This window comes from Myripristis murdjan, chromosome 23 (assembly GCF_902150065.1).
Source record: "Myripristis murdjan chromosome 23, fMyrMur1.1, whole genome shotgun sequence".
Classification (NCBI taxonomy): domain Eukaryota; kingdom Metazoa; phylum Chordata; class Actinopteri; order Holocentriformes; family Holocentridae; genus Myripristis; species Myripristis murdjan.
In genome coordinates this window covers 9,493,401-9,508,568 of record NC_044002.1, presented here as the reverse complement: position 1 = coordinate 9,508,568, position 15,168 = coordinate 9,493,401, and the positions used below count along the sequence as shown (strand labels likewise).

General features: G+C 43.4%; 1 protein-coding gene across 1 annotated transcript; it reads left to right on the top strand.

Moving 5' to 3' along the window:
- Positions 1-2,855: 2,855 nt before the first annotated feature.
- btg1 (B-cell translocation gene 1, anti-proliferative) lies at positions 2,856-12,155 on the top strand. Its single transcript, XM_030045393.1, has 2 exons — positions 2,856-3,302; positions 7,771-12,155. Exons 1-2 carry the CDS (start codon positions 3,158-3,160, stop codon positions 8,175-8,177), a joined length of 552 nt encoding a protein of 183 aa, XP_029901253.1. The 5' UTR covers positions 2,856-3,157; the 3' UTR covers positions 8,178-12,155.
- The last annotated feature ends 3,013 nt before the right edge of the window (positions 12,156-15,168 follow it).

Sequence of the window (15,168 nt, the reverse complement as noted above, 5' to 3'; positions counted from 1 at the left end):
CATCTGATTTCTGACCAGATGAGGCATTAGTGCTACCAGTAGGTTTTGTGTGTCTCAGAGGTGCAGTGAAGTAGAAGTGAGGAGCCACCTTTGAAAAGGTCTTGCTAGATTGGATCCACCAGGAGGGCCTCCCTCTCCTCAGAGCAGTTAGGTTAAGGTAAAGGTTAAGGCTACATGCACAAAGTTTCGCAAAAGGTCTCTCTGCCTGCTCCGGTCTAGCACCGACCCTTTGAACATCAGATAGGAAGCAGATAGGAAAGCAGGCACAAGCTGTTTAAATATGGATAGTGTGCTAGCTGTTCCACTTGCTGTCTGCAGGCGGATTCGTCACAGTCCTGGATCAGACCGATCAGGGTTGTGTCGTCCATAAACTTGAGCAGCTTGACAGGAGCTTGACAGGAGCTTGACAGTCTGTGGAAGTGCAATCGTTTGTGTAGAGAGAGAGAGAGAGGGGAGATCACACAGCCGTGTGGAGCTCCTGTGTTGAGGGTCAGCGGGTCTGAGATGTGCTAAAACCGACAAACAAAATCCTTGAATAGGTCCCCTGGAAGTCCAGATACTGTCGGATGAAGTACAAGCTTGGGCTGACTGCATCATCCACCAATCTATCGGTCCTGTATGCAGACTGCAGGGGGTCCAGCAAGGAATCTGATTTTTTTTTTTTTTTTTTTTTTTTTTTCAGGACAAGTCTTTCAAAGATCAGGCCTGTAGTCATTGAGTGTAATCTTTGGCTTTTTGGGACAGGAACAATAGTGGAGCCGATGAAGCAGGACGTGACTGTGCACAGCTGCAGGGCCTGACTGGAAATGTCGCTGAAGATGAGTGCCAGCTGATCGGCATGTATACAGTCCTGCTTTGTTTGGAAATAGCTGTGATTTTTAGCTGTGGTTTTGTTTTGTAAATCAAACAGCACGGTAACAAGAGGGGAAAAAGTGCATCACGTGTGCAGGCCTAATAAATATTTCATTTAATTTAATATAAAGAACATGAGAAATAGAAATTAAAATGTAAATATACAACAATAGTAATTATTTATATTATAATACAAACCCCATGTTTGCATGGTTTCCTGCCAGGAGCTCTGATTTCCTCCCACAGTCCAAAGACATGCAGGTCAGGAGAACTGAAGATACTAAATTGCCCCTAGGTGTGATTGTGTGTGTGAAAGTGTTTGTCTGTCTGCTCTGTGATGGACTCGCAAGCTGTCCAGGGTGGTTCCCCTGCCGTCCGCCAAATGAGGGCTGGGATAGGCTCCAGCACCCCAATAACCGTAATTAGGATGAGCGGTTTGGAAAATGAATGAATTCATGATACTTCACATAATAATAAACTATATTACTTTTATCATCAGGTATGTACACTGCTTCTATTCACTCCAGGATCTAAAAAAAAAACCAAAAAACATCTCAGATATCTTATGCTACATTCAAGACACATGGGAAAGACCGCAAACACAAACTGTTAGCTGAAAATAATGTTGACATCAGCTGTTGAATGGCAAATATTACCTAGAAACTCTTGGTTTGGCAATGGACTGTGATCTCTGACTTCCTTAAATCTAGTATCACGAAAAGACTAGAGATTCATTTTCATTACAAGCAAAATTAACCATTTTTATCACTTGAGTGATTTGTGATCACAGCTCTTAAAACATTTTGATTTTTTTTTTCTCTATACAAATACTACCACTTTCAATAAATACATTTGTATTATCACAACAATAATAAAAACAGGAATCGATGCAAATATGCAATTTGTCTTTAATTTGTGCACATGCTACTTCCATCTCAGTTTTGGTTTTTGATAAGATGGACAGTAATGCACCGTCAGAATGCCATGGCACATACCCAGTGCGTTTTCTGTACTTTTCATTTATAATGTGAATATACTGGCAGGTGTGCACTTTTTATATTCATGTTTGGCTGTCCACAGGCCCATCAGTGTGAATTTGGACACCATTTTGCACATCGTGTATGCTGTAGTCTGTTAGTACTGCTGCTGTTGTGCACACCCTCATAATACTGAAATAATTTCATATTGTACATTTCTACTAAGTGCACACTTATTATGCATGTTAAATGCAAACAAATGTTAACTATAAGAGCTCAAAATCCATCCTCTCTGAATCAGCCTCTTTCAGTAATCATCAGATCGGTGCATCACAGCAGGACAGCAAGCAGAACAAAACCAGGCTTAATCCAATTGTGCTGCTCTAAAGATCCCTTTCTTTTTAAATATTAACTATATTCCATTCCAATACATAAAAGTACTGTATTTTGTTTACAGATGTTTGTGAAAAAGTAGAGGATAACTTCTTAGAATACTTTTAAACTGAAAATGACTCAGAAGAAACTCACAATGCAATTTGAATACAGATAAAATGAATGTATGAAAATGTGAAAAACATTCCCTGTCCTTTTACATTTTCTGCCTTTCATATCCTATTATACTTTAAATATGGCAAAGTCAGCTGAAAGTGACAACAGTAATCAATATTTACTTCCTTTGGCTTATGTTACTGACTGTAATTTGGACTCTAACTAGGAACTATTATGGAGCAAATTTTACAGTAAGCTCACTACAGGCCAGTTTTGCAAACGCTGACGATAATCAAGTTTTTTCTTTTGTTTTCTTCTTCCGAGTCGCAATATTTTCGATGGCACCTGAACGCCGCACGGTCTCAGCGCTGTGAATTGCTGTGTTTATTTTCAGTGCGGTGACGTGAACGCTGCACTCCTCCTATATGAGGCTCGTCAGGCCGCTGCAGCGCCGGGATTGGTCCGCTTTTGTTGCTGTCGCTGCCTGGGTCGCCCTGCAGGGGACGGCGGGGGCGGTATAAAAGCCGCTTCCTCCCGATTGACCGTCTCACTCTGGCGGAGGATAGTGAAGTGGGAGGGTCGGTCAACGTGGCAGCGAGGACCCCCCCTGTATTTACCAACAACAGGCGTCTATTTCCCAACACTGTACCGTCCTAGCACACGTACTCTCTCTGAAAACCCCTTCTACCTCGACAAATAAATGCCCAGAGAAATAACACAAGCGCCAAGAGACAAGGATCGCAGTTCAAAAGTGGAGAGGAAGACGAACAGCCGGACAAACCCGTAAGAGGAGAAACAACAAAGCGCACGGACCGTCGCTGTCGCCGTTGCCTTTCTCAATGCATACCCTTTGTGCCCGGGGAACGATGAAACCAGAGATCAGCGCCGCCGTCGGATTTCTGTCGAGATTTCTGCGGATAAAAGGACACGTAAACGACCGACAGCTCCAAACATTCAGCCAAAGCTTACAGGACATTTTGGCAGGTAAGAAAAACAAGAACAATACTTCACAACACGCATATAAATTACTTTTAATGTGTTACACGGCTTAAACTACCATTTCACATTAAACGTCTCGATTTGGTTTGATTGCAAAGAGTTAATGTTGCGCTCTAGCCGATTTGAGAGGGATTAAGAAGAAGCCCTTCTTTGTTCTCCAAGTAGCACCAACAACGACACCAGAGCGCACCACGACTGCGCATGGTGGAAAAAAAAAAACACGCTCAAATACAAACTCACAGATGAACCATCTCCCGTGATTTTGTCGATTCTTAAGTTGAGACAAACAAAACACACATTTGTTACTTTGTTTGTTTGAGAAAAAGAAGCTGGTGTTATGGACTGCTTTTCTTGGTTCAAACAAGGAAGTGCGCCTCGTCGACGAGGCAGAGTGGAGCAAAACAGCCCCTAGTGAGTTGGTGGAGGCAGCTCAATTACGTAATGCTGTGGGTGAAACGGAGGGAGAATAAAAACACATTACACATTTTAGATCAAACTTGTTTTTTTTGGCAGTATTATGTAAATCAACAATGGGCACAGTCTTAGAATAATCCTTTGATTAAAAACGAACTGTAATTATCTTATTGTGACTCACAGCGCGTCTGTTTACGTGACCTTGGCCCATATAATTAAATATAGCCGTATAATATTCCTATAGGGACTAATAAGGGACTATATATAACTTAGGTAGTGAGTATTTAGTGAGCTTATCATGATGGTACTTAGTTTTATTCACCATCCGCGCATGGTTTCCTTTTAATGAATGGAGCTGGAATTGAATGGCCCGCTCGCAGTTCATTTTCCAGGAAAACGAGCCCAGCCGACGTCTTCATTTACCTGCGGGCTTTGCATTTTACCGGAGTTTCAGAGGCCTGGGCGCCCTGGGAGCGTGAGTCTCATTTCCTGCTGTAAAGAGATTCCAGTCTCAGGCCTCTAAAGCTGCCATACATCTGCCACGCACCATCAACTAAGCACTTAAAACGCCAGATGACCTACATTTTCTAAATTACAGCGTTAGGCTGTCCAAAAATATCCTGCTTTCCACACATGGAAAACATGGAAGAACAAGAGTTTTCTTACTGTACAGAGAAATATAACATTTAGGTTATATATAATGAGAGTACCTCGAGGCGACGACAAACTCACTCAACACTGCAAACTAGTTGCAAATTACTATCGGGGTATTATCATAACCCATGTAAATATGTCCATGGGTGGTCAATAATCATTGTTCATTGTTGAGAAATATTTCATAATAATAAACTGATAGTGGAGAATTAAAAACAAAAAGCTGGAGAGAGCGTCCTGAGTCAGTGGTGTTTGTAAACAGTCGAAGCCAGAGTAAAATGGCTGCAGGCAGAGAGAACAGTGAGTGTGTGTGTGTTTGAGGGGGAGGGTGTGTGTTATAGTTGGGGCCTTTTTAAGAGGATATTAGAGGGGGATGTAGCGCTGTATAATTAGGCTTGTAGTGAGGGAGAAGCCCACTGAAACAATTTGGTCACCTCTGGAGGCGAGTTTACTCCCTTTTTTGTTCTGAAAAGCATCTTTGATTTTTAAAAAACAAAACAAAACACAATCAAATTGTGTATATTATCCAAAATAGTATCAAATTGGTGTGCGTTAGTTATACAAGTGTTTTTTTTTTTTTTTAAGTCTTCCCTGAAACTGCTTTTTGTTTGATTTTGGTTGTTGCCTTTGTATGAGCACTAACAGGTCAACAAGTTTAGCCACCCCTTTCTTTACCACTATATCGCTGAACGTTGCCAAATTAAAACAGAAAAAAGTGGGCAAATCTTCACAAAGAGGTCCCTACCTCCCGCTCTGCACATGAGACGAGTGTGTGACAACAAAAGTGAGTGTGTGAGTACCCTGTGGGGCTTGCTGCTAAACTAGGCCAACCCCGAGCTCTTTTGTGCTTCTGAACATCACAATCACTGACTATTGTGTCTGTGTGATGAAAAGCTGGCTGTCTCGCTCCTCTTGTTTGTGCTGAGGGGGGGAAAGTGGGAAATTAGTTCAGAAACCAGATTGAAACCACGATAGTTGTGTAATTGTAGTTAACAGGGCTTTGATTCTTCCTGTTTATCAGTTAACCTTCTTAGCAGGGCTTCAGCGGCCGTGCATGAGAAAATGTCTACACCTTCATGGAAATTCCCCAAAACAACAATCTACCAAGCAGAGCATTTCTTGAATCATCTTTTTTGCTACCCTTTTTTGCACTATATCTCTATAAATATACTTAATTCTTGAATGTAGTATAATTCAGAGGTCAACCACAATAAGTAAACAACCATGTTTTGTTCAAACTTAGTAGGTTAAACGTTCACTCATCTGCTTAGGTTTCCATTCCCCGTTTCCTGTCCCCCCGCCTCCTCTGTGCCCTGATTTTTAAGAATAGGCTGTGCTCTGCTGATCCTTTCCCAGCTGCTCCAGGGCCTGTAGGTAGCCGTCTTTGTGGCTCAACCGGAGGCAGAAAGATCATCCAGGCCCTGTGCTCTTTCATGAGTGCCAAGCCCTCCATTAGCTCAGCGGTACACAGCCTTCTGCGATAAAGACACGGGGGGTTATTATCTCATGGAAGTGTCCAGGTGGCCTCCGGGCCCCAACATTAACGCTGGCCTACTTCACTTACCAGGTTTTTCATTAGTCAACAATGCAGTTAACTTCAATGGGAATTCAATATAGGGGGGCCTTGTCAGAGAAAATAGAGGGATAGGCTTGCTCCCCAAAGTGGCAAGCTCAGAAAATGAAAAGGTCAGAAGAATGGAGGATATTTCTGAATTCATCTAACACAATAAACATATAGAAATGGTTCTTTCTTCTGAGCTATCCCACAGAAACTATGAAAATAACACCTTTTTGTAGTACACCAAAAGTGAGCCTGCAAGGAAAGAATGAGCTATATTTTACTTTGTCATACAAATTACTAGTGGAAGATGTAAACGGTTTCATTTTCCTCCCCGCTGCCTTGCCATTGAAGCGCTGCGCATGACGTCGCTCTGAGTCACTGTTTTCATTGCAGTTCCAAACTCCCAGAAACTTCCACGGCCAGGGGGAAACAAAATAGGGTCCTGTCCCTTTTAAGAGGCGGAGCCCTCTGTCCCAGATGGTTGGCTGAGACTTCAACACTTTTGGTGTTGTTGTTCAGCCAGTCATGGAAGACTTTGTGACACTGACGATGGCTGGGGGAGGGATTGTGCAATTCAATGGACCTCTTTTTGTCACGTAGGCCCAGGGTGCCGCTGACTGCCTGTTTATGACTGCTTATCAGGCCGACAACAGGCAGCTACAGTTTTTTCTTTTTACTACAGCACTAAACTAATCCTTACTCATTTATTAAAAAAATGTTTTAACAGCTTTTTTTCCACAAAACAAAATAATTTCTAATGAAATAAACAGCATACTCGAACATTTGTACATCATTACACACAGTAATAGGAGTAGCAGTGCAATAATACTGGTAAAGTAACTACTAAATTGAAATTAGCAAATAAATGAGCTGTATTTTACAGGACTGGTTAGCAGATAAATTGGTTTTCCTTTGTTTATCTAAAATTGTCTGATGTCAGCAGTTATGATATTTGTATAGTAGTGCCTTTGATCATTTGTTCTGACAAAATCTGATGTAATCCCACTTCAACTCCCCTGAAGTTTCCTCCTGGGAAAAACAGAAAACATGAGATTAGCATGTACTGCCCTTAATCACCAAACACTAAACTGTTCAGTTTCAATTCTACAATTATAACTTGTCAAAAGCAGTATTGCTTTGTGGTGTTATGTTTAGTTATTTACAGAATACACAGGTAAATTACAGAATAAACTTGGTTTTGCTGCTTTACCCATTAAGACAGATATGTGAATAATCAGAATATAATTTAATCACACATCAGACAATTTTGCTTGACCTGAATGATGTGGCACATTTTTGACTACACTATAATGTTCCATTTTTTCCCAATTTATTTTTACCTGAACAGTTTCTGTAGCCTCATTTTGTACTTTTGTACTCAAAACACACGTGGCAGTGCTCTCTGTAAGTTCTGCTTTAGGGTTTGCCCTTTGTTCAGCTCCAGCTCGGTGTGGATCTCACATGCTCAGCCTTGTGCGTAGTCCACATTGTTGGTGTGTTTAGTAGATATATGAACAGCATCATGGCTGCAGAGTATCAAGTGATTCTACTCTAACCTTTAGCCTCTCATCTCTGTGCCTTTATTTGTCAAGGCCCGTGGCCCTGGAAACCCAATATCTGTCCTGGGTCACACAAGCTTAAAGGCTACAGTTATTGCAGATATTGTTTTTAGTCTTGCATCATCATGTTTGAGGCTTCCACCTGAGAGACATTTTGTGATCTGTCCCACATTTCATGATACATGATAGCAGCCTGATGGTAATTGCTGCAAACCTAAACTCTCTGTCCTTCCCCCTCTCTTCCCCTCTCTCTGTGTCCCCTCAGAGCAATACAAGCACCACTGGTTCCCAGACCGGCCCTGCAAGGGTTCAGGTTACCGCTGCATCCGCATCAACCACAAGATGGACCCTCTGGTGTGGCAGGCAGGCCAGCGCATCGGCCTGACCATCCAGCAACTCTACCTACTGCTGCCCAGTGAGCTCACGCTCTGGGTGGACCCCTTCGAGGTGTCCTACCGCATCGGCGAGGATGGCTCCATCTGCGTCCTGTACGAGTCGCAGCCCGGGGCGGCCGGAGGAGTGCCAGCAACGGCCACCACCAGCTCCCCCTCAGGAAACAGCGCGTCGGTGAGCCCCATGGTGGACAGTCACACCAGCTGCAAGGAGGAACTGATGGTGCTGGGCAGAACCAGTCCCTCCAAAGCCTACAACATGATGACTGTGTCCAGTTAAAGGGGCACCACTGCCCCGGCCTACTTTTGTTCAGGGTCACGCCGTGGCGATCAGGGCGAGCCTTTTCAAAGCTAAAAATATGAAATGAAATAGTGAAAGAAGAGAAAAGCAAAAGAAAAAAGCAGAGGATGTGGCCTATCGTCCAGGTGATGGAAACCTTGTAGGTTTGATATTTTTTTACCCCCTTCCCCATTGTCGTCTGTTCTGTTGTGTCATTGGATCTGCCGGGCACTCCGTTTTTTCAGGAGAGGCTGTGGTGAAATGGAACTGTTGGGGCAGCTAACCAACCAACCAACCAGGACCCCCCCGGAGACTGGCTCCGCCCATCCCCCGACTGTAAACAACATGGTGATTGGCTCCATCGCTGAAGGGCTGTTTTGTTGTTGCTTTTTAACACTGAGTCTATCAACGTTGACTTTGCACTTTTCTTACTTGTGGTTACTATGGGGTACCGTGTTCAACCGACGCCATCAGTCAACACCAAAACTCTCCTAAATTGTAAAGGCATTACTGTCAGGAATTATCCCCCTTCAATTTCAAACCAGAAGTTTTTCAATTGCTATTTTCATTTGGTGTGTTTCCTGATGGGGAGGGAGTTAGGTTCAGACTGTGCCCTTTACCAGTTTAAGCCCAAGGTAAAGAAACGCCCAATAAAAGCCATCGTTTTTTTTCTATAAAAAACCTTTTTGGACCACAGGGCATTTGTTTTCTTTATCCTTTAGCTGTCTGAGCAAAGGCTTTCTGTCTTAACTTCTCTTCCTCCCCCTTCTCCCACCAACACTGAGCTCCAGGAAACACACGTCAACCCACCCTCGGCCTGTATGTAAGTGCAAGTGGAATGTGCTGTGACACCTGTTACCTATGGATACCAGTGTGTCCCGTTGCACTGTTACCCCCTCCCATCACTCATGTATGTGTAGCTTTCCGGGGAAGGGCAAGGGATTCGTCCCCTCCCCCCTCCCTCTGGTTAATGAATGTTGTTGAAATTCACAATCAAGTTCCCATGTTGTTAATTTGCCCCCCCTTTCCCCCCACCACTGCCTTTCCTCCCCTGCATCACCAAAATTCAAAGTGTAGCATAGGGGGGCCTATTATACCGAAATTAAGGATTACCTTGTTTTGGTCGTGTGGCCCTGTCAGAATTGACATTGAATGCACTTTGACGTTAGATTGTGTGGGATGTCTAATTTTTAGAGAAAATCGCCTGCATTCCATCCACTCGAATGTCATCTTTTCACACCATATTTCTTGCCCTCCCCATTTTTTAGCCATTTGTTCATACTGTAGCTCCCATATTGGGATAGACTGATGTCTATTAAATAGGGAGTGTGCAACTCTGGGCTTCAAACATTTTTACACTGTATTTGCAAACATTTCAGAGCTGTTGATGTAAGTGGAGAGTAGTTTTGGTGGTATGTTAGAAAGTTTTTGTCATCTGTTCATATGGCACTGTTCGTCAAAGCCCCAGTAGGATGCAGAGCTTAGCTGCTTCCCTCCCCTGAACTCACACAGATGGTGGTTTGAGTTGCTGATAGAAAGCAAGCCTGAAAGCTCTGGACTAAGTGATGACTGTGTGTGACTTTGGCCAAAGGGAGGTCTGGAGCACCGACTGTTCAGACATTAATTTAGCTTGACTTAAAACACACCAGGCCTTGTCAGCCTTCTGTATTCATTTCCATTACTGATTTTCAAGATCTTGGATAGGGAAGATACTTCACAAGTACCCCTTTCCGTTTGTGTGCATTGGAGGTGCATTGCCTTATGTAGACCTCATTGTCAAAACTATGAGCCATCCTCTGAGTTTAAACTGATAAGCAGGCTTACATGAGTCAGCCTGCTGCAAGGTGCTGCCCAGACGCTCCTTGGAGGCGTCCTTGTCCAGTCCGGCAGCTTCAAATTCCCCCTGGGGTGGGGGTTAGAGTGCCTCAAATGCCACATATCACCCCTTAGCTCAGACCTCCTGTTCAGCCAACAGCCAGGCAGCTTGCCGCTAGCTGACCCCCTGTGGATGCAGGTAGACTTAATGTGACACATATCATCTTCCATCACTGCAGGGTGTTGGGTAAGGAAGGCAGGGAGGGGGAGTTGGTGTGAGAGAGGAGGGGCCAGGGCCGGACTCTCGTCCAGGGCAGCTACAATCCCTCCAGCCCCTCTTCTGGACTAATTCAACACCCCCCCTGACCAGAAGCCCTCAGCCCTCCCTCAGCAGTGATGGATATAAACCAGCACACGCGCTTAGCGTGCTCAAGCTGCACTGGGGGGTGGGGGGGGCTAGTGAGAGACAAGGAAACATGGGTCAAAGGTGAGGAATTGAGGGTACTAGGCCATTGTTTTCTATAATCATCTCACTGGATTGCGCTGCACTTAAATGTTGAGTTTGAGTAGCAACTTTGTTTACATGCATATGAAAGGATGTGACGGCTGACTGATGTACCCCAGTTCACTCCTGGTTTGGTGCTGAGTGGCGACAGCTAGCTGGAGCAGACGCGGGGACGGCTGCAGGGTGTTTTCCAGGCCTTAACTGCCGGCCACATCTGTCACAGCAGGCTGCTTCACCAGTCATCACCAGACCTATGGGTGTTTAAGCTCCCCTAAGCCCCAAGAGGATCATGGGTAATAGAGCTATGGCCATTGACGCACTGCAACCCCAACCCTCCCCTTCCCTGCTCTCTGTTGGTGCTCCCTTCAGCAATCTGTGAAAAGCAGTGATTCCGTTTTGGCCAGATGGAGAGGGGCTAGCTGGGACAGGAGCCTAGAGCTTTGGTTTCCAGGGTGGACACCAGTTTTAAAACCGTACTGCTCCACTATAGCTTTTAATGATGTGACAAGATGTTATGAGATTGGTTGATATTTCAGATGTGAGATGATTGCTTCGTCTCGCTCTTCTCTAAATGTGTTTTTATGGTCACACTGGTAGGTTTTCTCATCTTCCCACTCTGCCATGCCCATTTTCTCCCCCTTCTCATTAAGAGGATTTTTAGTCTGGTGATCTAACCCACTTTTAATAGACCTCGCTTTTAGCCCCACAAAATAATGGAAACGAAACCCAAACCCCTTTGAACACCTTCTCAACTGTACTACCACTCGAAATGGTTTTCAAGTCCACAATAATATTAATTCTCTAAATGGCATCCATACAGCGTGTGCGCACATAGGTTTCAGAAAACGTTGTGAGAGTGCTTTGAAATAGTCCAGAGGTAAAATAGCACATAAAATGCACTAAATATGTCAAGTTGAAGTTGTGACATTTTTTTGAGACGCGAAGAGTCTCTCCTGGAATGTATTGCCAAACTCAGGCCTCGGACATTCAATAAATACCCTTATGGAAAAGTTGTGCATGTTAAGACACGAAACGGGAAGGGAATAGCTGTTTTTGTTGTTGTTGTTGTCAGTCTTGTCATCGATAAGTTGAATTATTGCCACTTTCACATTTGAGGTGTTTTACATATTGTAGAATGTATTGTAATTGTACAAGAAATGGTAGAGTACATAACATTACACATGGGAAGTGCCAATAATTGCTATCTTGAGGTGTTTTAGATGTATTCCTTTTGTATTTCATCTTTTAACATGGATAACTCTTTTCATAAGTGAAGCCATTCGTGATGGGAGTGTTGGCAAGGACCAAAGTTGTTTTGGTTAAAAAAATTATTAGTTTCCATGATCTGTACTTATAGACTTATCCTTTGTTTTGTTTTTTGTTGTTTTTTCCTTTTTCTATTTACATACAAAACCAGAAAATAGAAAAAAAAAATCTGAGCTTACCCAAGAAGAAAAGCTGTCCACCCTATCTTGTGATCTCATGTCAGTACATCTTTATCGTGTTCATTTTTCTTTTCCTTGGGTATGTTGTGATGAACTGCTGTAAATTTGTACAGTTCATGTAAATTGATTGTGCGGAAGTTGTACAGATTTCTATATTTTGGAAGAAAAGTTTTTTTTTCTCTGTAATAAAAGATTTCCTATCTTGGCAACATATTCCCTGTGAGCCGTGTCGTTCTTTACGTGCTCCAAGCTTCCAAACCAGGTGAACAAAATATATAACAGTAGTAATAAACAGCTGACCAACTCATGATTCCTTATCAAAATAATACATTACCAAATGATTCCTTTCAAAGTTTGAGGATTATGCCATTTGTTTCATACCTGGAGGAGGGTCAGAGACCTTCTAAACATAGTGAGTGCAGCCCCACTTTCTAGCCACACCAGATGAGAGTTTGACCTCTGTGTCAGTCTGTGATGGAGTGGGTCATCCGAGCCAAGAGGACTGGAGAGGAAATCAACTCAGCAGTTCTCTCTCTAATGTTCATGCTTTTCAACAGAAAACAAACTGCACAAACTGCACTGTGTCATTCTAGGTTGCACATTGCGTAAGGAAAGAGCGTTGCTGTATGTCATAGCTGACATACGCCCTGTTCCCCACATTCTGTAATGGGATAACACAGTCCATTTAGATTAAAAAAAGAGAAATTATCATACTTTCTTCAAAGAGCAACCCCTGGAATGTGACTAAAATTGCTGGAATACATACATGCATGCAAATGAATACAACCTGACCCATAGATGAAGCCTCTGTCAGTGTCACTATAGCTCTATATCATGGGAGTAACTACATTATTTCATGAGGTTTGGCATGTTGAAGACTTTATGCTTTGCCTTAAAAGGTCCCCTGCCTGCCCCGATCGGTAAATCCAATTACTTCACGTCCAAATGCACATGCACATGATGTTTTGAGACGCGTGGGAAAAAAAACCCTGTTAGCCTTCTATTCTCCATCCTAATGGCAGTGCTTCCATGGTCTAAATGAGATGATGCGACAGATGGTACTGTGAGCGAGGACTCGCACAAAAACTCCAAAATTGCTAACTCGGCCAGGGGTGCACCGACGCACAATACCGCTCCACCCGAACCAGCTGACTCGGCAAAACCCAGAGTTTGGATTAAGACTGCAATCCTTTGCAGCACTCTGAATCCCCCAGGTTGCTTAGCAGCAGGCCCGAAAAGAAAAACATTTGGCCCGTTTCGACAGACAGACAAAGGAAGGAACGAGAAGAGCTGGTTTTGCAGGAGCCGAGGGCACGGGGGGGTGGAGGGGGTGGAAAGGGAAGGTGACTGGGCTTGTGTGTTAGGGCTGGCTTCACCTTTCTAAACACTGGCTGGGACCAGGCCTCTAGCCCTCCACGGCCAGGGAGTGTGGACATTGTAGCTGTAGATGTAGACTGGGCTTGTCTCAATGCAACATGTCAGAGCAGACAACAGAGCTGAAGGCAGGAATGATATTTGCAAACAGAAACATGTCAGTCATGGTTGAACAACTGGTTAGAACTTGATGTTATGATCTGATGCTGATTCTCATGCTGTATGCTTCATTCAATTTCCCTTTTTCAATTTCTCTGGAAGCAGGTCAAAGATTCCCAGGGTGTGTCAGACCATAGGGCCCGCAGTGGTTTGTTTTGTATGAAAATATCATCTGGGGAAGTGAATAAGGAGCCAGCCAACAGTAACATGCGGTACCAGTAGTCCGAATTTTGCAATCCTCCCCTGACAGGGTTTTGCAATGACTCATTTGAGCAAGATGTTTTGACACGTTTTTATCTGAAAAATCTGAGCTGGATCGCAGAGGCTGACCATGCGCTGATACTCAGCATTTTAACGATATAAATATTTGAGAGCTGTTGGAACATGTGAGGTTCTTTTTACATTAATGTGCTCCTAAATGTTTTATAAACTCTTCACTTAAGCCTCATAACTTTGCAAATTTCCTTAAGGTAGGCCAATTTACGAATATGCACTTGGTAATCGTTTTCATGTAAATACCACAGATACAAGGGATAAGAGCAAATATCCCTCGCTTGTAATGCATAATGTATGAACTCAATATTCACTTTATTCAAGTTCCATTGCAATGTATGTCGGAGTATCATCAATTTGTCATCTAAGAATTGCAATGGAGTTTCAGCTTGGCACTGATGAAACACCAGTGTAATATTTTCTGCCCTCTCTTCCATGCACATAGCAACAGAGGTCGCTCTGTGGAGATGGTGTGATTAAGTAGAAAGTAGTAGAAGGTGTGGCTGATTTCCACAGAAAGATAAGGAGTCCTGTGTGAGATTATTTTGGTGTGGTATGATAATGGCCTGGAATGATAAGCAAAAGTCACACCACCTCAGCCTAGGTTGCCGCAGTCACTTAGTAATTTCATACTGTGGACACAGCACTAATATGTCAGTTTACTCTGTCCTGTAAGGTTGTGTCTGTGAACTGTGATTCAGTGTGAACGCTGCGTACGGGCAATATGTTCCTGTCTTAGAACAAAGGCACGATGAGTGACAGTGTGAGCTTATGTGTCCACTAACAGGGGGAAGCCGACATCTGCGGCCCGCTCCATTGCCAGGCAGATGACAGAGTAGCCCTCCTGCAGTGTGTGTGGGTGTGTGTTTTTGTGCTTGCGTGTGTGTTTCTGCCTCTTGTGTGTGTTTGGACGGCCCTCTGCTTCGAAGACAAAAGCTAAAATGCAGCTGCATAGCTTTCTGCACAAGTCACAGCCTTTTGCACATGCGTCTTGCACTGTGGGCTTTGTGGGCGTCAGGGTGTGCGTGTGTATTTGTGGATCGATCTGTGCATGCATGCAAATAGTAGTAGTGGTTCTCAAAGTGGAGTCTCCAGACCACTAAAGGGACCCAATTTGGTTCTAAGAGGTCACTAGGAAAATGAGGAATAGTTTCAGTTCTTTATAATTCACTGAAAAAAAAAGTCCATTAGGGAGTATGTCAGAATGACTGTTGTAATCACATGTTTCAGTATCTCCACTATTATTTCCTCATAACAGTGAAGATAGTTCTGCAATTCAATGCTACAGTTCAAGCTGTAATAATTGAGATGACAAAAAAGAGAAAAATAAAGTGGAATAAGCACATAATTTATCAGTGAGTTGCACTGACAATTACAACCTGTAGTCTCAATCGAAAAATTACATGCTCCATTTTTTGTC

Coding starts and splice junctions, on each gene's coding strand:
- btg1 (XM_030045393.1), top strand. CDS start 3,158: ATGCATACCCTTTGTGCCCGGGGAACGATGAAACCAGAGATCAGCGCC. Junction 3,303..7,770: donor CTTACAGGACATTTTGGCAG/GTAAGAAAAACA, acceptor GTGTCCCCTCAG/AGCAATACAAGCACCACTGG.